The sequence below is a fragment of the Ambystoma mexicanum genome, chromosome 4q (genome assembly GCF_040938575.1).
Source record: "Ambystoma mexicanum isolate Mex_15411 chromosome 4q, UKY_AmexF1_1, whole genome shotgun sequence".
Classification (NCBI taxonomy): Eukaryota; Metazoa; Chordata; class Amphibia; order Caudata; family Ambystomatidae; genus Ambystoma; species Ambystoma mexicanum.
The window spans coordinates 1,306,919,398-1,306,942,256 of NC_090928.1; the positions used below are offsets into that span (position 1 = coordinate 1,306,919,398).

General features: G+C 47.7%; 1 protein-coding gene across 1 annotated transcript in view; it reads left to right on the plus strand.

Moving 5' to 3' along the window:
• The window catches only part of LOC138468418 (coiled-coil domain-containing protein 88B-like), a 545,411-nt gene that overhangs the window by 282,224 nt on the left and 240,328 nt on the right, over positions 1-22,859 (plus strand). Inside the window, exon 5 of the mRNA XM_069608969.1 lies at positions 737-866. Within this exon, the coding sequence (XP_069465070.1) occupies positions 737-866 (130 nt within the window). The remainder of the gene's footprint in view (positions 1-736; positions 867-22,859) is intronic.

Consider the following 22,859-nt stretch of genomic DNA (forward strand, 5'->3'; position numbering starts at 1 on the left):
ACCCAAAACTCGTCATTCTTTCGAACTTTTGAAGAGGACAGGTGTCAGGAAAGCAGCGGCCCCATCGGAGTAGAGCACTCCTCTGACTTGGACTCCGAATACATAGAAGGCATGGAAGCGGATGACAGTGCCAGTGACTGCACTGCAAACGCCACTCCCTGTCTACGCAGCCCTTCTCGAAGAGTGGTTCGCAAGCAGGGGCGTGGCTAGGGGGGGGCTAAGGGGGCTATAGCCCCTGATCTTTTGGTTGTAGCCCCGGATAGAATCTCAGGAGCTACAGCCAAAAGACTAGCTAGCCCCCAGTCCCACAGTTCCGACATCAGCTTAGCCCCGGGTCTTTTCCAGACCTAGCAACTCCCCTGTTCCCAAGCCTTCACGGTGAATCGAAGAAATGAACTAATATCCCATGTTTCGTGCTAAGCAAGGGGGAGATGTAATGTCCTATTTCTACTGTTCCTTCAGGAAAGGAGTCCCCCGTCTCCTTTCTGTTGTTATGTCGTAAACCCCGCATTTGTGCACCAGTTCGCACCGAATCAGTAAAGAAGCAACAGCTCGACATCCGGGCTCTGTGATGTATTGTATTCTGTGTTATTGGCACATCAGCTTTATAAATGTATACAGGCCCGAGATCAACACGCTTTACCTGCCGCAGGATTCAGAAAGCATATAGAATTGCTTCAGGGTTGAAGGCCACTTTGTTCCACTGACTGTTTGCATAATTTGTTACCCCTCACAGATTATCCAGGCTCGAGGAGGAGATGAAAAATATCCGTTCAAAGATCAGAGCAGGCACTTTCGAGCAGCGGAGTAGTTCCCCGCCCGTAGCTGTGGAGCCGCCTGGTGTACGGAGTGGACCCTCGGAAGGGGTGAGTAGAGGCCTAGTGGTTAGACCCTGCTCTGTCCCACGAGCTGCAGGACCTGCTAGTGCAGGGAGTGGACACTCGGAAGGGGTGAGTAGAGGCCTAGTGGTTAGACCCTGCTCTGTCCCACGAGCTGCAGGACCTGCTAGTGCAGGGAGTGGACACTCGGAAGGGGTGAGTAGAGGCCTAGTGGTTAGACCCTGCTCTGTCCCACGAGCTGCAGGACCTGCTAGTGCAGGGAGTGGACACTCGGAAGGGGAGAGTAGAGGCCTAGTGGTTAGACCCTGCTGAGTCCCACGAGCTGCAGGACCTGCTAGTGCAGGGAGTGGACACTCGGAAGGGGTGAGTAGAGGCCTAGTGGTTAGACCCTGCTCTGTCCCACGAGCTGCAGGACCTGCTAGTGCAGGGAGTGGACACTCGGAAGGGGTGAGTAGAGGCCTAGTGGTTAGACCCTGCTGAGTCCCACGAGCTGCAGGACCTGCTAGTGCAGGGAGTGGACCCTCAGAAGGGGTGAGTAGAGACCTAGTGGTTAGACCCTGCTCTGTCCCACGAGCTGCAGGACCTGCTAGTGCAGGGAGTGGACACTCGGAAGGGGTGAGTAGAGGCCTAGTGGTTAGACCCTGCTCTGTCCCACGAGCTGCAGGACCTGCTAGTGCAGGGAGTGGACACTCGGAAGGGGTGAGTAGAGGCCTAGTGGTTAGACCCTGCTCTGTCCCACGAGCTGCAGGACCTGCTAGTGCAGGGAGTGGACCCTCAGAAGGGGTGAGTAGAGACCTAGTGGACCCTGCTCTGTCCCACGAGCTGCAGGACCTGCTAGTGCAGGGAGTGGACACTCGGAAGGGGAGAGTAGAGGCCTAGTGGTTAGACCCTGCTCTGTCCCACGAGCTGCAGGACCTGCTAGTGCAGGGAGTGGACCCTCAGAAGGGGTGAGTAGAGGCCTAGTGGTTAGACCCTGCTGAGTCCCACGAGCTGCAGGACCTGCTAGTGCAGGGAGTGGACCCTCGGAAGGGGTGAGTAGAGACCTAGTGGTTAGACCCTGCTCTGTCCCACGAGCTGCAGGACCTGCTAGTGCAGGGAGTGGACACTCGGAAGGGGAGAGTAGAGGCCTAGTGGTTAGACCCTGCTCTGTCCCACGAGCTGCAGGACCTGCTAGTGCAGGGAGTGGACACTCGGAAGGGGTGAGTAGAGACCTAGTGGTTAGACTCTGCTCTGTCCAACGAGCTGCAGGACCTGCTAGTGCAGGGAGTGGACACTCGGAAGGGGTGAGTAGAGGCCTAGTGGTTAGACCCTGCTCTGTCCCACGAGCTGCAGGACCTGCTAGTGCAGGGAGTGGACACTCGGAAGGGGTGAGTAGAGGCCTAGTGGTTAGACCCTGCTGAGTCCCACGAGCTGCAGGACCTGCTAGTGCAGGGAGTGGACACTCGGAAGGGGTGAGTAGAGGCCTAGTGGTTAGACCCTGCTGAGTCCCACGAGCTGCAGGACCTGCTAGTGCAGGGAGTGGACCCTCGGAAGGGGTGAGTAGAGGCCTAGTGGTTAGACCCTGCTCTGTCCCACGAGCTGCAGGACATGCTGCAAAGCAATTTCTGTGCCCAGTATTTCCGATGCAGAAACATGTCTTCCGCTGGGTCCTCTTTGGGATGTCCTTTCATTTCAGGGGATCCCTGTAATGTAGCAGGTGAGATCAAACTTGGGAACTCTGTCAGCCACTAACCCCTAACCCCTGTTTCTCTTTCTTGCTGCTTCAACTCTCCCACAGATCCCTCTATTGATTTGCTGAGACCAGAAGGACTTCAGAGGTTTGCAAATGGTGCAGTTATCTGCCATTTAGAATATTGCTGCTATTGCCATTGCTGTGGCTAGTGATGTGTATGAAACACAGAAGGAAACAGTAATTCCAATATTCGATTCCCTAACTTTAACTTGACTTTATTCGCTCGCTGTTGTTTTATGTAGTTGTAAAGTTCATGAACCTTTAGAGTGTCTTTAAGATTAATATGGGAAACATTAAGATGGACGCTGCATTTGGTTTCCCACTGCTTTGGGCCAGGGGTCAAGTCCTAAAGAAAGTGGCGGTGTGGGCTGTGGGGAGCTTATTAACATACCAATTGAATATGGCCTCCCCAAAACTTAGCATATCAAGGTGCCCTCTGACAAAATTGGGGAACTCTGTCCACCCGCATGTACCCTCGACTTGAGCCCTGGAAGAGGGTGTGGGGGGGCTCAGTATTTCATTGGGGTAATGTATGCACAGGTGAGCATTGGGCTCAGTATTTGATTGGGGTTAAAGTGTGCAGGGGTGAGCATTGGGCTCAGTATTTTAATCGGGGTAATGTGTGCACAGGTGAGCTTTGGGCTCAGTATTTGATTGGGGGTAATGTGTGCACAGGTGAGCATTGAGCTCAGTATTTGATTGGGGGTAATGTGTGCACAGGTGAGCATTGGGCTCAGTATTTGATTGGGGGTAATGTGTGCACATGTGAGCATTGGGCTCAGTATTTTAATGGGGGTAATGTGTGCACAGGTGAGCATTGGGCGCAGTATTTGATTGGGAGTAATGTGGGCACATGTGAGCATTGGGCTCAGTATTTGATTGGGAGTAATGTGTGCACAGGTGAGCATTGGGCTCAGTATTTGATTGGGGGTAATGTATGCACAGGTGAGCATTTGGCTCAGTATTTTAATGGGGGTAATGTGTGCACAGGTGAGCATTTGGCTCAGTATTTCATTGGGGTAATGTGTGCACAGGTGAGCATTCGGCTCAGTATTTGATTGGGGGTAATGTGTGCACGGGTGAGCATTGGGCTCAGTATTTGATTGGGGGTAATGTGTGCACAGGTGAGCATTGGGCTCAGTATTTGATTGGGGGTAATGTGTGCACAGATGAGCATTGGGTTCAGTATTTGATTGGGGGTAATGTGTGCACAGGTGAGCATTGGGCTCAGTATTTGATTGGGGCTAATGTGTGCACAGGTGAGCATTGGGCTCAGTATTTGACTGGGAGTAATGTGTGCACAGGTGAGCATTGGGCTCAGTATTTGATTGGGGGTAATGTGTGCACAGGTGAGCATTGGGTTCAGTATTTGATTGGGGGTAATGTGTGCACAGGTGAGCATTGGGCTCAGTATTTTATTGGGGGTAATGTGTGCACAGGTGAGCATTGGGCACAGTATTTGATTGGGGTTAATGTATGCACAGATGAGCATTGGCTCAGTATTTTATTGAGGTAATGTGTGCACAGGTGAGCATTGGGCTCAGTATTTGATTGGGGGTAATGTGTGCACAGGTGAGCATTGGGCTCAGTATTTGATTGGGGTAATGTGTGCACAGATGAGCATTGGGTTCAGTATTTGATTGGGGGTAATGTGCGCACAGGTGAGCATTGGGCTCAGTATTTCATTGGGGGTAATGTGTGCACAGGTGAGCATTGGGTTCAGTATTTGAATGGGGGTAATGTGTGCACAGGTGAGCATTGGGCTCAGTATTTTATTGGGGTAATGTGTGCACAGGTGAGCATTGGGCTCAGTATTTGATTGGGGGTAATGTGTGCACAGGTGAGCATTGGGCTCAGAATTTTATTGGGGGTAATGTGTGCACAGGTGAGCATTGGGCTCAGTATTTGATTGGGGGTAATGTGTGCACAGGTGAGCATTGGGCTCAGTATTTGACTGGGAGTAATGTGTGCACAGGTGAGCATTGGGCTCAGTATTTGATTGGGGGTAATGTGTGCACAGGTGAGCATTGGGTTCAGTATTTGATTGGGGGTAATGTGTGCACAGGTGAGCATTGGGCTCAGTATTTTATTGGGGGTAATGTGTGCACAGGTGAGCATTGGGCACAGTATTTGATTGGGGTTAATGTATGCACAGATGAGCATTGGCTCAGTATTTTATTGGGGTAATGTGTGCACAGGTGAGCATTGGGCTCAGTATTTGATTGGGGGTAATGTGTGCACAGGTGAGCATTGGGCTCAGAATTTTATTGGGGGTAATGTGTGCACAGGTGAGCATTGGGCTCAGTATTTGATTGGGGGTAATGTGTGCACAGGTGAGCATTGGGCTCAGTATTTGATTGGGGGTTATGTGTGCACAGGTGAGCATTGGGCTCAGTATTTGATTGGGGGTAATGTGTGCACAGGTGAGCATTGGGCTCAGTATTTGATTGGGGTAATGTGTGCACAGGTGAGCATTGGGCTCAGTATTTGATTGGGGGTAATATGTGCACGGGTGGGCATTGGGCTCAGTATTTGATTGGGGGTAATGTGTGCACAGGTGAGCATTGGGCTCAGTATTTGATTGGGGGTAATGTGTGCACGGGTGAGCATTGGGCTCAGTATTTGATTGGGGGTAATGTGTGCACAGGTGAGCATTGGGCTCAGTATTTGATTGGGGGTAATGTGTGCACGGGTGAGCATTGGGCTCAGTATTTGATTGGGGGTAATGTGTGCACAGGTGAGCATTGGCTCAGTATTTGATTGGGGTAATGTGTGCACAGGTGAGCATTGGGTTCAGTATTTGATTGGGGGTTATGTGTGCACGGGTGAGCATTGGGCTCAGTATTTGATTGGGGGTAATGTGTGCACAGGTGAGCATTGGGCTCAGTATTTGATTGGGGTAATGTGTGCACAGATGAGCATTGGGTTCAGTATTTGATTGGGGGTAATGTGCGCACAGGTGAGCATTGGGCTCAGTATTTCATTGGGGGTAATGTGCGCACAGGTGAGCATTGGGCTCAGTATTTGATTGGGAGTAATGTGCGCAGAGGTGAGCATTGGGCTCAGTATTTGATTGGGGGTAATGTGTGCACAGGTGAGCATTGGGTTCAGTATTTGAATGGGGGTAATGTGTGCACAGGTGAGCATTGGGCTCAGTATTTGATTGGGGGTAATGTGTGCACAGGTGAGCATTGGGCTCAGTATTTGATTGGGGTAATGTGTGCACAGATGAGCATTGGGTTCAGTATTTGATTGGGGGTAATGTGCGCACAGGTGAGCATTGGGCTCAGTATTTCATTGGGGGTAATGTGCGCACAGGTGAGCATTGGGCTCAGTATTTGATTGGGAGTAATGTGCGCAGAGGTGAGCATTGGGCTCAGTATTTGATTGGGGGTAATGTGTGCACAGGTGAGCATTGGGTTCAGTATTTGAATGGGGGTAATGTGTGCACAGGTGAGCATTGGGCTCAGTATTTTATTGGGGTAATGTGTGCACAGGTGAGCATTGGGCTCAGTATTTGATTGGGGGTAATGTGTGCACAGGTGAGCATTGGGCTCAGAATTTTATTGGGGGTAATGTGTGCACAGGTGAGCATTGGGCTCAGTATTTGATTGGGGGTAATGTGTGCACAGGTGAGCATTGGGCTCAGTATTTGATTGGGGGTTATGTGTGCACAGGTGAGCATTGGGCTCAGTATTTGATTGGGGGTAATGTGTGCACAGGTGAGCATTGGGCTCAGTATTTGATTGGGGTAATGTGTGCACAGGTGAGCATTGGGCTCAGTATTTGATTGGGGGTAATATGTGCACGGGTGGGCATTGGGCTCAGTATTTGATTGGGGGTAATGTGTGCACAGGTGAGCATTGGGCTCAGTATTTGATTGGGGGTAATGTGTGCACGGGTGAGCATTGGGCTCAGTATTTGATTGGGGGTAATGTGTGCACAGGTGAGCATTGGGCTCAGTATTTGATTGGGGGTAATGTGTGCACGGGTGAGCATTGGGCTCAGTATTTGATTGGGGGTAATGTGTGCACAGGTGAGCATTGGCTCAGTATTTGATTGGGGTAATGTGTGCACAGGTGAGCATTGGGTTCAGTATTTGATTGGGGGTTATGTGTGCACGGGTGAGCATTGGGCTCAGTATTTGATTGGGAGTAATGTGTGCACAGGTGAGCATTGGGCGCAGTATTTGATTGGGGGTAATGTGTGCAAGGGTGAGCATTGGGCTCAGTATTTGATTGTGGATTATGTGTGCACAGGTAAGCATTGGCCTCAGTATTTAATTGGCGGTAATGTGTGCACAGGTGAGCATTGGGCTCAGTATTTGATTTTGAATAATGTGTGCACAGGTGAGCATTGGGCTCAGTATTTGATTGGGGTAATGTGTGCACAGGTGAGCATTGGGCTCAGTATTTGATTGGGGGTAATATGTGCACGGGTGGGCATTGGGCTCAGTATTTGATTGGGGGTAATGTGTGCACAGGTGAGCATTGGGCTCAGTATTTGATTGGGGGTAATGTGTGCACGGGTGAGCATTGGGCTCAGTATTTGATTGGGGGTAATGTGTGCACAGGTGAGCATTGGGCTCAGTATTTGATTGGGGGTAATGTGTGCACGGGTGAGCATTGGGCTCAGTATTTGATTGGGGGTAATGTGTGCACAGGTGAGCATTGGCTCAGTATTTGATTGGGGTAATGTGTGCACAGGTGAGCATTGGGTTCAGTATTTGATTGGGGGTTATGTGTGCACGGGTGAGCATTGGGCTCAGTATTTGATTGGGAGTAATGTGTGCACAGGTGAGCATTGGGCGCAGTATTTGATTGGGGGTAATGTGTGCAAGGGTGAGCATTGGGCTCAGTATTTGATTGTGGATTATGTGTGCACAGGTAAGCATTGGCCTCAGTATTTAATTGGCGGTAATGTGTGCACAGGTGAGCATTGGGCTCAGTATTTGATTGGGAATAATGTGTGCACAGGTGAGCATTGGGCTCAGTATTTGATTGGGAGTAATGTGTGCACAGGTGAGCATTGGGCTCAGTATTTGATTGGGGGTAATGTGTGCACAGGTGAGCATTGGGCTCAGTATTTGATTGGGAGTAATGTGTGCACAGATGAGCATTGGGCTCAGTATTTGATTGGGAGTAATGTGTGCACAGGTGAGCATTGGGCTCAGTATTTGATTGGGGGTAATGTGTGCACGGGTGAGCATTGGGCTAAGTATTTGATTGGGGGTAATGTGGGCACGGGTGAGCATTGGGCTCAGTATTTGATTGGGGGTAATGTGGGCACGGGTGAGCATTGGGCTCAGTATTTTATTGGGGTAATGTGTGCACAGGTGAGCATTGGGCTCAGTATTTGATTGGGAGTAATGTGTGCACAGGTGAGCATTGGGTTCAGTATTTGATTGGGGTAAATGTATGCACAGGTGAGCATTGGGCTCAGTATTTCATTAGGGGGTAATGTGAGCACAGGTGAGCATTGGGATCAGTATTTTATTGGGGGTAATGTGTGCACAGATGAGCATTGGGCTCAGTATTTGATTGGGAGTAATGTGTGCACAGGTGAGCATTGGGTTCAGTATTTGATTGGGGTAAATGTATGCACAGGTGAGCATTGGGCTCAGTATTTCATTAGGGGGTAATGTGAGCACAGGTGAGCATTGGGCTCAGTATTTAATTGGGGGTAATGTGTGCACAGATGAGCATTGGGCTCAGTATTTGATTGGGAGTAATGTGTGCACAGATGAGCATTGGGCTCAGTATTTGATTGGGAGTAATGTGTGCACAGGTGAGCATTGGGTTCAGTATTTGATTGGGGTAAATGTATGCACAGGTGAGCATTGGGCTCAGTATTTCATTAGGGGGTAATGTGAGCACAGGTGAGAATTGGGCTCAGTATTTTATTGGGGGTAATGTGTGCACAGATGAGCATTGGGCTCAGTATTTGATTGGGAGTAATGTGTGCACAGGTGAGCATTGGGCTCAGTATTTGATTGGGGGTAATGTGTGCACAGGTGAGCATTGGGCTCAGTATTTGATTGGGGGTTATGTGTGCACAGGTAAGCATTGGCCTCAGTATTTAATTGGCGGTAATGTATGCACAGGTGAGCATTGGGCTCAGTATTTGATTGGGAGTAATGTGTGCACAGATGAGCATTGGGCTCAGTATTTGATTGGGAGTAATGTGTGCACAGATGAGCATTGGGCTCAGTATTTGATTGGGAGTAATGTGTGCACAGGTGAGCATTGGGCTCAGTATTTGATTGGGAGTAATGTGTGCACAGGTGAGCATTGGGCTCAGTATTTGATTGGGGTAATGTATGCACAGGTGAGCATTTGGCTCAGTATTTTAATGGGGGTAATGTGTGCACAGGTGAGCATTTGGCTCAGTATTTCATTGGGGTAATGTGTGCACAGGTGAGCATTGGGCTCAGTATTTGATTGGGGGTAATGTCTGCACGGGTGAGCATTGGGCTCAGTATTTGATTGGGGGTAATGTGTGCACGGGTGAGCATTGGGCTCAGTATTTGATTGGGGGTAATGTGTGCACAGGTGAGCATTGGGCACAGTATTTGATTGGGGTTAATGTATGCACAGATGAGCATTGGCTCAGTATTTTATTGGGGTAATGTGTGCACAGGTGATCATTGGGCTCAGTATTTGATTGGGGGTAATGTGTGCACAGATGAGCATTGGGTTCAGTATTTGATTGGGGGTAATGTGTGCACAGGTGAGCATTGGGCTCAGTATTTGATTGGGGGTAATGTGTGCACAGGTGAGCATTGGGCTCAGTATTTGATTGGGAGTAATGTGTGCACAGGTGAGCATTGGGCTCAGTATTTGATTGGGGGTAATGTGTGCACATGTGAGCATTGGGCACACTATTTGATTGGGGTTAATGTATGCACAGATGAGCATTGGCTCAGTATTTTATTGGGGTAATGTGTGCACAGGTGAGCATTGGCCTCAGTATTTGATTGGGAATAATGTGTGCACAGGTGAGCATTGGGTTCAGTATTTGATTGGGGTAAATGTATGCACAGGTGAGCATTGGGCTCAGTATTTGATTGGGGTAAATGTATGCACAGGTGAGCATTGGGCTCAGTATTTGATTGGGAGTAATGTGTGCACAGATGAGCATTGGGCTCAGTATTTGATTGGGAGTAATGTGTGCACAGATGAGCATTGGGCTCAGTATTTGATTGGGAGTAATGTGTGCACAGGTGAGCATTGGGTTCAGTATTTGATTGGGGTAAATGTACGCACAGGTGAGCATTGGGCTCAGTATTTTATTGGGGGTAATTTGTACACAGGTGAGCATTGGGCTCAGTATTTAATTAGGGGTAATGTGTGCACAGGTGAGCGGTGGGCTCAGTATTTGATTGGGGATAATGTGTACACAGGTGAGAATTGGGCTCAGTATTTGATTGGGGATAATGTGTACACAGGTGAGCATTGGGCTCAGTATTTATGTGCCTGCAAGGTGCCTTTAATCCTACATAGCGCAAGATGAACCAGGCACTTTGCCTCTATGATTGGTACTTCCCGTGGTACTAATACCTTCGGTGCCCCTGACGCGTGTAGGATTAGTGAACAGACGTAGTAGCTTTGCTGTTTGCCTTCCTACCACACTCATGTTGGTGTACCAGCTGTTTGACGTCGCTGGATGTCGTACATCGTCAATCACATCGAGGCTAATCCTGTCGTAGGTGTTGTATTTCACCCTTCGGGCTTGCCGTTTCCTTCTTTTATGTCATTCTAAGGATTTTCTATCCACAGTTCCCCTATTCATGTCACACTAATGTTTTCACTAATATATGCAGGTACACTTGTTGGTTTGTTATAGCTGTTATTATGTTTGTTGCTGATGCTATATACATATTTACGGTTCTGTTGGTGGTGTTTGTAAATGTGCTCCCCCACCCCCTCTTTTATATGAGCTCCCCATATAAAAGAATCTCCCCAGTAAATTGCTAGTGCAAAACATCAAAAGAGCAAGCAGTACTGCACTAAAATGCAATCCAACTGTGTATGAATAGGTACCTCTAGGGGCAGTTTCATAGCTAAAAACGATTCTAGTGTACATAGATGTACCCGATGATGCTGGTTCCATTGTCTTTTTCCTGAAAGGGGAAAATAATGCACACCAAAGGGCAGAAAAGAGGGGCGGCTATGGGGAGAGAGAGAGTTTATAAACCTTTCACTTAATAATGGGCGTGTGTTATTTTATCTATATTATGTATTTGCCAATAGTTTGCAGTTTACTTTACTATGGGAGCTGGCTGAATTGATAATTGAAACTCAGGTTGGAGAGCTGGATCGTGGGGATGGGCTCAGGGGGTTTGTGTGCTGGTTGGGGGTGCCCTACGTACATCTGACAGATGTATCCAATAGCAGAGCCCCTTTAGTTTTACATGAAGGGGGTTGAGAAAGGGACCTCGTATGGGCCATGAAATTTGGGGTTTTTCCATTTTCAGATAAAACTGGGAGCTTGCCACTGCTGTGTGTGTGTGGTACCTGTTGTGTTAACTGTCCGGGGCGGTGTCATTTGTCGTGAGATGCAGTTAATGGCACATGTTAGGGTTGTCAGATTCTCTTTAAATTCTTAACCTATGTAAGGTATCAAAGCAAGACAGACACAAGTTATTTTAGTTCAAGAGTGTTTATTCAACTGCAATATGGGTGATATAAACAACTAATCTAAACCTAAATCTAAGATGGGATCAAGCTACAACCACCAAATAATAATAATACAGTCCTAGAGGAGTCTAGTCAAATAAAAAGGCCTAGGTTAAGAAACCTACTTCCAATCCTTATCGATATGTTACAAAATCATGGGGATAGTGTCAAGTTGGCCCGACTCGTGATCGGAAGGCCTGGTGGGAGAACTCTAAGTGTAGCCATTGAGTTCTTCCTACCAATGTGTCCCTTTGTATTTCTAAGTAAAATTACAAAGGAACCAATTAGTCGAAAGATGGTTCTACTGTCGCAGCTGGAGAGGGAGACAGACGCCGTGGAGCGTAGAAAAGCAACTGATCAAGGAACACCGTAATGATGGCTGATACACACTGAGAATAGAGGCTGTAGGGGTTAAACCAAATATCAGAAAACTAAGCGTATAGAGCGGAACACAAACAATTCTAGAAAAGGACAAAAGCGATAATCAGGAATCAGGTAATAGGCAGTGAAAAACTTACCAATGGTAGACAAGGAAAGCATCCTACTGAGCAAACTCTGTAAACCCAACCAATCCTTAACTCACGACGAAACGAGGACGCCTAGACGGAGTTTGGCAGTCTCAAGTCCACAGACTATCCTGTCGAAACGAGGACACCTAACGACCTGAGCGCCGGGAATCAGTCTCTAGTTCGTTGCGCTATTCCTTTTCGGGCATGCAGATTTGCTCAGGTAGTGATGAATAGTGCCACAGTGTAAACAGTTGTTGTTCCTTAATCCGGCGTGTTGAGACCGAAATGTTGAAAAGGACTTTGCTGGGAAGCCGGTGCGAACAGTAGAGGTAGAGCAGGGCCAATAACGTTCCGGGGGTTGGCAGTGTGCGGACAATAGGGCAGAACAAAATCAGCCGGCAAGGCAGGTCAAATAGCGTTCCGGGGTTCGGCAGCGTGCGGACAGATATGCAGATCAGAATCAGCAGGCAAGGCAGGTCAAATAGCGTTCCGGAGTCTGGCAACCGTGGAAGCAGTTCAGGAAGTAACAAACAGTAAACAGACAAGGAAGCAAGAGTTCAAGAAACACAGACTGCGGTCCAAAAACAAAGCCAGGAAAGGATAAGCGCAGTCAAAGGGAACAAGACATGGGTTCAGGAGCTTTCAGCGATTTTGACGAAAATCAGAAGCAGCGAGTGCAGCTACCCGGAAGCGTTATAACGGGTAGCCGCAAACTTGATTGGCCCCTCCTGTTCCTTGCAGTGTGATAGTTTGTTTGTGGCGAGGACGCCATAGTCGCCATGGCAACATGGCAGCACGGGTTCGGAAAGGGTGTTTTGGCTTTTTATCAAAGGAACGGAGTTTCTTTGAAAGGGGTAAGGGCCGTCGTCGAATACTTTGGGTTGGATGTTTTGCGGTGATCTTGACAGATAGTGTTCATAAGAAAGAAAATATGTTTTTCACAAAATGAGAAGTCAGGATGTTATAGCCATGTTTTTAGCACGGGTCAAGTTGGGACTCTTGAGCACAGCACACTTCTGGGCTTCTCCAGCATGAGGTTACAGTTCCTCTCTCGGCATCAGGGCCTTCTCTGCTTGAGTCTCTTCTCAGGCAAAGTCTCTTGCTTCAGGGGGCCTGATACTTCAAAACAATAAAATAACCAAACAACAAAAAGTTCCTTCTGGTAACCTTCACAGTGGATGATTGTTCTTCACCCATGGATCCCCCTCAGCCAGGCTCTGATGCTTTCCTTTCACGATAGCATCCCCTGATCGGGCTCAGACCATCAATTCACTGTAGACATTCCTCAGTCGAGTTCATGCTTGCTTTCCATCACAGTTAGTATGTAAACTTTTACAATGTGTCCAAGACTTTCGACTGTACAAGGGTTTTGGCTTGACCCTTGTATGACCACTTTGACACTTCCCGTTTTCCCGTGACAGTTTCGCTAACCAAAACAGTTCTTAGTTTTAATACTTTGTCTTTCTATCAGGAGAGGGGTACCAGTTAGAGTCTTCCGAATGAGCACTCACGTGGTGCTGAACCACTTTATCTCTGGTACCGATTTCACTAACAAAAGACCTCTGTCTATTATCTTCTTTCTTCACATATAATGTTGCCACTGCAACCTTGAGCCTAACACAGTCCGGTTGTCTATCAAGTTCTTCCGACTCACTGGATATGCTGAATTCGCTGGTGGTTCCTTTGTCGCTTGAGTCAAGGATGGTACCACAAGGGCTACCGCATCTCCCCACCCTGGCTCTCAGTGCGGGAGGCTACCATGTACCACTGACATCTGTTAGCCATTCGTCAGCTCCGATTCCCAGTCTTATTTTCTTTTATCGAAGGCTTTGCGTGTCTGGGTTCAAAAGGGCAAGGGCAACTCCCTCCTTGACGTCCTTTCAGGTCTCGCCGCCTTTCTCCTCCGTTTGAACTGCCATCCTGGAATGGCTATTTCCTTGTGAGTTCAGCCTTGCTCGGAGTGTGCTTGTGTGCGCCGCCTTCTATCCCGATGGGGGAGGGAAAGGGTAGTCAGGTGCGTCTAGTTGTCGGTAATTACCTGACTCTGCCTGACCCTTGTGTTGGGACATGTCAGGTACACGGCTTGGGTATTGGTCCTTGTTCATGTCGGAAAAGGGGGGGTAGAGTTTCTAAGTAGCCTACCGGGCAGGATGGGGAAACGGTATCAAAAGAAAGTGCATACCACGTCTCACTCTTCGGTGTCCCACCTCTTCTCTTTTAGGACCCCCCATCTAGGTGATCCTCCCCGACTGGTCCACCCCCAGATGCTTCATCCAATAGCGATGGCCGTGTCCTGGATGACAGATCTCTAGGAACTAACAGGGGAGAAACCTTCAGGTTTCTCACACCAAGGACCACTGCTGCCTTATGGGCATCTGATGCTCTCCCGACAGAGGAGATGCAAGTGTTTATGCGCTGGACAATTACCACCTCATAGGGTGATAGATGGTGGTCTTTGCTAGGTTGTGTGCACAAACTGAAAAGGGCCAAGGGCAAAGGGTGTACCCAGTTCTTTTTCAATGTGGTGCAGAATTTAGATAGCTTGCTTTTGAGCAAACCATTGATGCATTCCAAACCGCTGTTGGCTAGGGGGTGGTAAATTGAACACATCTGGTGCTTAATGCCAGGTGGGGCTGTAATCTCTTTGAACAGTTCCTTGACAAAATGTGTGCCATTATCGGATCTTAACACATCGCATACACCCCATTGTGGGAAAACTTCACAGACATGGAATTTAGCAGCACATTTCGCATCCGGGTGAGCACAAGGGCCTGCCTCAATCCACTGTGAGAAGGGGCACACTACAACCATCAAGCACTTGACCCATTGCATCTTTTTCCCATGTTGGCATAATCTATGTGTAGCTCGTGGAACGGCCCAGTACGGCGGGGCAAGGTGCCTCATAATGTCCGGTGCATCATGTTGAAACATTGACACATGGTGCAATGTACTATCATGTTTGTGAGGTGCTCTTGGTGATTGGGGACAAACCAATCTTCCTGTATGTCTGCTGCAATGTGTTTTTTCGAGCTGTGGGCGGGATGATGAAGTAGGTCAAAGGCTATTGCTAGCAACTCACATGCCATTACTGCTTTACCAGAGTATCCCTGGTGCCATAACAGATCTGTCAGGGATTGTTTTGGACCACATTTTCTTTTCCTCACTTGACGCCTTGCCTTGCAGTTTAATGAGCTGTGCCACAGGCAATGCTGTATATGGTATGTCTTGATCACTGTGTCTTAGTGTCATCAGGAGATACTCCGAAACTACTGGGACAGGAAGATATGCCACCATTATGGGCATAGAATTCACAGCAGCATTTCCCAATGATATTGGGTCTGTTATTGAAGTGGGCGGCGCATTTGACGACTGCCACCATAGAGGGTTGTTATAATATGGAAATCAGTGTATCTAGTAGTGTGGCATGTTGTGCTGGGGACCATCTGCTCTCCGGAAAACCCTCCTTTTCCATCATGACAATCCAGCATGCACTGTTTTAGTGACATATGCTGAGTCTCAATAGATGGTCACGTGGCAACGTTGTGATGCATGTAGCACTTCAATGAGCGCCACAAGCTCTGCTGCTTGAGCCAGGTAATGAATGGGTAGTCTTTTCATCACTGGTGTTTCATATTCACCTCCTTCAAGGCGCACGACTGCCGCACCCGTATGTCTCTGTCCTGTCTCTTGATCAACTGTCACTGACCCGCCAAAAAAGAGCACCTCCCGCTCCTCCAATGGGCTGTCCTTTACTTTAGGAATGGCATCCTCTTCCCCTTCATATGAGGCACGGTCATGTATTTCCCGATATTCGTCTGTACATACTTCTGTCAGAAAAGTAGCAGGGTTTACTGTTTTGCATTGCACAACATGAATCGTTGGGCTTGTGGGTTTAATCTCGTACACTGATGCCCTTTGTGTTGTCAGGGTAGATTTCGACCTTTATAAAATGGCGAATAGTGAATGTTCCACGTACAAAATAACTGCACATCCCATTATGATTGTGGAGCTTTTTTCTATTGCAAAGGCAGCCGCAGCAAGTGCTTGTTCGCATGCAAATTGCCCTTGCATAACTGAGTCTAGTGAACCACTGTAAAGGGCCAATGGCTTGTGGCCTATGGTACTTTTTTGTGTTAGTATGGCGGTCATAAGTTTGCCCGTTTGAATGTGAGAACATGTAAAATTCTTGGGTATAGTCTGGAGTGGCGAGAACTGGGGCTGTGGATATAACTTCCTTCAAATCATTGAAAGTGTGTACCATATCCGCTGTCCACTCGAGTTTGTTTTTGCCTTTCTGGGCTTCTTTGAGGTGCTGTAGAAGCGGATTTTTGTACGCTGCATAGTCTAAAATCCATGCTCTGCAGTAATTACACAACCCTAGAAATGTGTGCGTGTCCTTCACTGTCACGGCCTCGGCGTGGAATGCATGGATGCCACCCTATCTCGGATTATTCTTTTGCCTTTTGCTGATATCAATTGACCCAATTACAGCACTTCCAGTGTCAAAACTGGAGTTTGGCCCTCTCAACCTTGTACCCCTTGTGGGCCAAAAGAAAGCTGTAGAAGAGTAACAGAGTGCCCTTGGCAGTTCTGCTCACTGTCCATACACACCAGAAAGTCGTCCATATTCTGGATCACCATGCTGGACACTTGGATGTTACCTATGTCAGCGTGTAGTATTCTGTTAAAGATACATGGGCTCTCGCAGTACCCTTGCGGCAAACAAGTGTGTTTGTATTGCTTTCCGCCATGGGTAAAGGCAGTGAGGTACTGTGAGTCAGGGTGCAAGGGTATTGAAAAGAAGGCATTCTTTAAATCTACCACAGGGAAGTGGGTTTGGAATCACAGGAAATTCTTTCTGTACCACATCGTTTAGGGGGTGTAAATACTGGATCATTCTCCAATTGCCCCTGTGGCCTTTTTGACAGGGTAGATCACAGTATTGCACGATGAGGTGGACGGCACGATTATCCCTTTATTGAATAGGGCCTGTATTGTGTGTTTTATTCCCTCCTTCGCCTCTCTTCATAGTGGGTACTGTTTCACTCGGGGTAATACTGCTTCAGCCTTCAGTGTGACATGTACTGGGGTCACCTCTTTTAGAAGACCAATGTCATGAAAATTGGTGCTCCAGAACTGCGTGGCCACATAATTCAAGTCTGCACAATGAAGGGGGGTGGCACAACAACGGCCATCAGGAGGCACTGTACTTTTCTGTACTGCACCATGATATCAGCATGATATCATAGGGGATACAGATCTCTAAGATTATCTCTCCATCACTGTCATTGTTTTCGAACAACTTTGAGTCTGTTACCTCTTTGAGGGATATGATGGGGTCAATGCAAAGAACTGTATACCATTCGCACCCCTGCCTGATTGTTCCTAGCACAACCACTCTTTTCGCTGGTGCCACCAACCCTTGTAAGTCTAAAGACAATATTGTACCTGCCACCAGTTCTGGGGACATTACAGATCGAAAAACAAAATCTGTTGGCACTCTCCAACAGCCCATGGCAGTTTGTGGCACTGCCTCCATCAGTATTTTTATGCTGTAAATGAACATGTCTGGGTTTACAAGTATTCCCCAGACCACCACCTCACATGCCACTGCGTGTATTATCATCATCGCTCTCATTGCGCAAATCCCCGTGTGGCGCAGACAATTCTGTGGTCAGTGAATTAGATTGTCATGTTCAACTTACTAAGCAGATCTCTGCCGAGCAAGTTGACAGGAGAACTCTGAGAGTACAATAGGAGGGCGTGCACCACCCTTTCCCCTACTTTTACATCCAAATCTTTAGTGTATGGAACAATAGGAATAGCCCCAGAGAATTGCTGCGTGTTGAGAATTTTGCCAGATAATGGGAAGTCCCCTTCACTGATGCATGATTTCTCAGCGCCCGAATCAACCATAAAAATGAATTGCTTGTTTACTATCTCTGCCCCCACCAAGGGTTCCCCATCAGGGTTAAGTGTCATAGACAGGACAGGACACGCAAGAGTTATCTGCGGGCTGCCTAGTCAGGGTATGTATTTGTCCCTGGAAAGGAGAAGGGGTTTCCCCCCTAGACGGTTGCACCTTGAAACAGGGCGACCGTACCATTCAGTGTTCCATTAAATGGGTTTGTGCCACCTGCCTGTTGAAAGTGGTCTGGGGTGCATATTGTTGCATCGCTTGCTGCTGCTGCAAGTGTGGGCCTGGGTTCTGCCGGGGCAGCTGGTTGTATGCCTGGTGTATTTGATGGGGTATGGAGGTCATTCTGGGCGTCGACCCTTGGTGGGGCCCCTTGAGGTTGAGGACCATCATTCTATTGACCGTAACTGTACCACATTCCCTGTCTGCTTCTACATTCCCTTGAAAAATGCCCCCACTTTCCAAAGTTCCAACATTGTGATGGCCCCATTGCCCCTTCCCCTTGGTCCCATTCCTCCAAATCTCCCTTCGCTGGACCCTCAGAACCCACCTCTTCCTTGCTACTGTCATCTTTGCCACTGTGGGCCGGGGTACTGTGTATTCCCGCCACGCTGGCCTTGCCCTCATCCCAACCACACCACAGCTATTCTAGCGTTGGCAATGTTCAGGGTATAACCTGCCACCTCCACCTGTGCTGACGTCGATACTGACACCTCCGTAGCTACTTTAGCTAATTTGTTTTGTACTAGTTTCGCTTCCTCTGCCTGCTGCCTCTGAGTCATTTCCCTGTCACGCTCCTTGATTCTTCTGCAATGGTGTACTATTATGCTATGTATTTCAGGCCACTCCTTTGGTTCGACACCCAAAAATGTTTCTATTGCTTTTTGCAGCTCTTTGGGTAGGCCCTTGACAATGAAGTAGAAATAGGGTATTGATTGATCCCATGAAGCAGAGTTTACATCATCACCCATAGTACATTGCATTATAGACTGCAAGTCTGGTGTGTCAGGAAATGTTCACCGTAGCGCATACCATATCTTTATATCTTTGCTCGAACCTTATTAAAGGATGCACCATCATGTGCATCGTTTCCCAGAGTTACTCCTGGATACCCCGCTTTTACCCACACATCGGCAGCCTGATCTCTGATAGTAGCTACCAGTAGGCTTTTGATGTCCCCAACTGCTGGGGGCACTCCTGCTGTCTGTTTTTCAAAAACATAGATCCACTTCCCTTGCACCCGCCGTAAGGGCCAGCAGCGCTTTTATTAGGTTGTTTTTGTCCATCTGTGCCCATAGCACATAATGAGGCCTGCCGACCCCTTTATGTATAAGAGGCATTTGCATTCATACTTTGTTCTCCTTGGCCTTCTTCCCACTTACCTTTTTCCTTGCTACCACCATTCGGTCAAAAATGTTCCTTAACCTCCCATCCCATAAGCTTTCTACCTGTGGAGTCTGTTCAGGCACTTGTTCTGCCTCCTCATCCTCTTCACCATCAGACTCGTCAATTGTACTCCACCGTCAGTATTGTCGTATCCTAGGCTGTTCGCCCCTTCACTTCCTTCCCCCTCTTTTTATAAATGTACATTTTTGATGGCGTTTTATCTATCCTGTATAGGAAATCACCTGCTTTCCATTCATCTGGTGCCAGAAGTTAAAGGCTTAGAGAAGGGAAGTCCCCTTTTCTTCTTTAAACAAGGATTGATTTATATAAGAGAGACATCCACCGAAGGTTTAGTAATAACACCATTGGTATTACCTAAGAGTCACCGAAAGGTTGTACTGGAGATTGCTTACTTCCACCTTACCGGGGGGAATTTAGGACAACCTAAAACCCAGGCGCATATTAGTGGGAATGCTTAATGGCCAGGTATTCACGCTAATATCAAAACATTCATCCAGACGTTTAAAATCTGTCAAAAGACCAGCACCCACATCCCATTACCTGCACTTCTGAACCCCTTACCAATCATAGAAATCCCCTTTTCAAGTTTTGGCATGGACATAATTGGTTCTCTAGAGACATCCTGATTAGGCAATAAATACGTCCTGGTGATTGTGGGTTATCCCAACGCCTTCACAATGCAAAATAATACCACACAGCAGATCCTCAAACATCTTCTACCGTATTTCTCCAGAGTCAGTTTTCCCAAGGTAATACTAACAGACCAGGGTTCAAACATATGAGTAAGCGTATGGCCGAGGTCAAAGAGCTACTCCGCATTACCACCCTACGAACTTCTGTGTACCATCCCCAAACTGATGGCTTGGTAGAGAGATTCAATAAGACCCTGAAACTGATTTTACAAAAATTGGTAGACAAGGATGGGAAACACTGGGATGGAATGATCCCATGGGCACTATTTGCAGTAAGGAAAACCCCCAAGCTTCCACTGGGTTCTCTCGCTTCTAACTGCTCTATGGTAGAGAGCACAGATATGTCCTCGACATGCTCTGGGAAACCTGGAAAGAATGAGCGGAGGCTCCCATTCCCATATCACAAACCACCACCAGAATGCGAGAACATATGAAATTGGTCAGAGACTTGGTTTGAACACATATCGAAAAGGCCCAGAGCCAACAAAAATCCACTTATGATAAAAATGAATTTAAGATCATTCTCCATAGGTCAAAAAGTACTAGTCCTCTTACCCACGTCAGAAAACAAACTTGTTTCCAAGTGACAAAGACCTTATGAAATCGTAGAGCGAACAGGAACCTGTATGTACAAAGTAGCACAGCCTGAAAGAAAACATAAAATCCATTTATATCACATAAATCTCTTGAAATAATGGAAAGAGAACCCATCAGCCACCCATGCCAAAGCACTAGCCTGTCTGGTTCCCGAAGAGATAGATAACTTTGAATTAATCCCTCCCGAGGTATCTATCCAGCAACAAGAAGATGTAAAAGACATGGTACACTCATTGCTCTACGTGTTCTCAGAAAAACCAAGAAGAGTAAAATTCACATGCCACTATATTAGAACACCTAAAGGTAAAGTGGTTCATTTAAAACCGTATCGACTCCCAGAAGCCTGTAAACAGATAGTGAGTGAGGAAGTCAACACAATGGGCCTCATTACGAGTATGGAGGTAGCCATGCTGCTAATAGCGCCATGGCTACCCCCATACTGCATACCGGGCCCAGGTTCTCGTTATGGGGACTTACCGGGTCATTCCAACCTTGGAGGACCCAGTAAGTACCCATTCTGGCAACCATTCCCCATTCCCATTTGAGCCCCCAGAGGGCTCAATGGGAATGGGGAAGGAGCTAATAACGGACCCACAAATAGCAGGCCTGTTATTAGCTCCCTGGCCCCTTATCGGCTCCCGCTAAGGGCGGCTGGTAAAACCAGTCGGCCTTAGTGGGACCCGCTAAGGGACCTTGGAATGTGGCAGTAAGGGGTTAACGGCACTGTCATCCTTACCGGTGCCGTTAACCCCTTACCGCCACTCTCGTAATGAGGCCCAATGTTAAAATCCAACATTATTGAACCATCTTCAAGCTCATGGTCCTCTCTGATCGTGTTGGTCACTAAACCTGACCGTTCCTGGAGATTCTGCATAGACTTCCATCAAGTTAATGCCATCTCAGATTTCAATGCATATCCCACGCCTCGCATCGATGACCTTATTGATAAACTCGGAGCAGCCACCTTTCTATCTACCCTAGATTTAACCAAAGGGTACTGGCCAGTCCCTGTATATGGGCTAGATAAGGAAAAAGCATGTTCTCAATGCCTCTAGGACTATTTCAATTTAAAGCCCTGTCTTTTGGCTCACACAGTGCGCCAGCCACTTTCCAACGCCTCATGGATCAGATTTTACAACCCTATTCTGATTTCTCTGGAGCTTACATTGACAATATTGTCATTTATAGCAAGACCTGGGAAGACCATCTCTTCCATCTTTATACCATCATGAAAGTCCTCAGAAAAACTGGCCTAACGGCAAAGCCAGCTAAGTGACGATTGGCCCTATCACCTGTAAAATAGCTACGCTTCTTCGTAGGGAATGGGAATATGCAACCGCAACATGCGAAGGTAAAAGCTGTCTTAGATACTCCAACCCCAAGACCAAAAGAGATCTTAGAGCTTTTCTCGGGTTAATAGGATATTGCCGTAGGTTTATCCCAAACGTTTTGGATAAAACAGCCCGGCTAACAGATAAACTTAAAAATGCTAAGCCCCAGAAGCTTCATTGAAATGACGATGATGAGATATGCTACAACACCCTGAAACAAACTCTGCGCCAGAACCCGATCTTAAAGGTAGTCGACTTTTCTAAATAGTTAATCTTACAAACGGATGCCTCCCTTACAGGGTTTGGAGCAGTCCTATTTCAGGTTTGCGATGGATTGGAACACCCCATATTATTCACCAGCCACAAACTGTTCCCACGGGAAAATACATATTCCGTGTTAGAGCTAGAGGCCCTGGCCATCAAATGGGCCATAATCCATCTTAGATACTACCTCTTTGGACAGAAATTCACACTTGTCACAGATCACTCACCCCTAGTCTGGATTAGCCAATGCAAAGACTCTAACCCTCAGGTCGTGCAATGGTTTCTAGACCTGCAACCCTACTTTTTTACTGTGGAACACCAAAAAGGAAAAGCCCAGGGAAATGTAGATTTTCTTTCCTGGTTCCCCTGTGAAACAAATGTGGCTACATCGCATGGAGGATGGGTATTTGAGAAACCTGAAGGTGCCTCCCTGACTAGTCCCCAGGGGTCTGCTATCCAGGTGGCAAGGACACAGCCATCACTATTGGATCAATCTACTGGGGGTGGACCAGTGAGGGAGGATCACTTTGATGGGGGGTACTCGGGGAGTAAAGTGGGACACCGACGGATCAGATGCAGTATCCCCTTCTTATAACACCTTTTCCCCATCCTACCCTGTAGGATACTCTAACACTCTACACTCCTTTTCCAACACGAACACTTTTGCACACCACGATAGAGGACAGACAAACACCAAAGCCGTCTACCTGACATGTCCCAAAGCCAGGGTCAGGCAAAGTCAGGCAATTGACCAGAATAACACACACCTGATGGTAATTTCCCTTCCCCACAGGGATAAAGGTGGAGCACAAGAGCACAATACAAGCAAGGCATACCGCATGACGAGAGAGCTTACTCAGCACAGCAGTTCAAGAGGAGGAGAAAGACGGCGT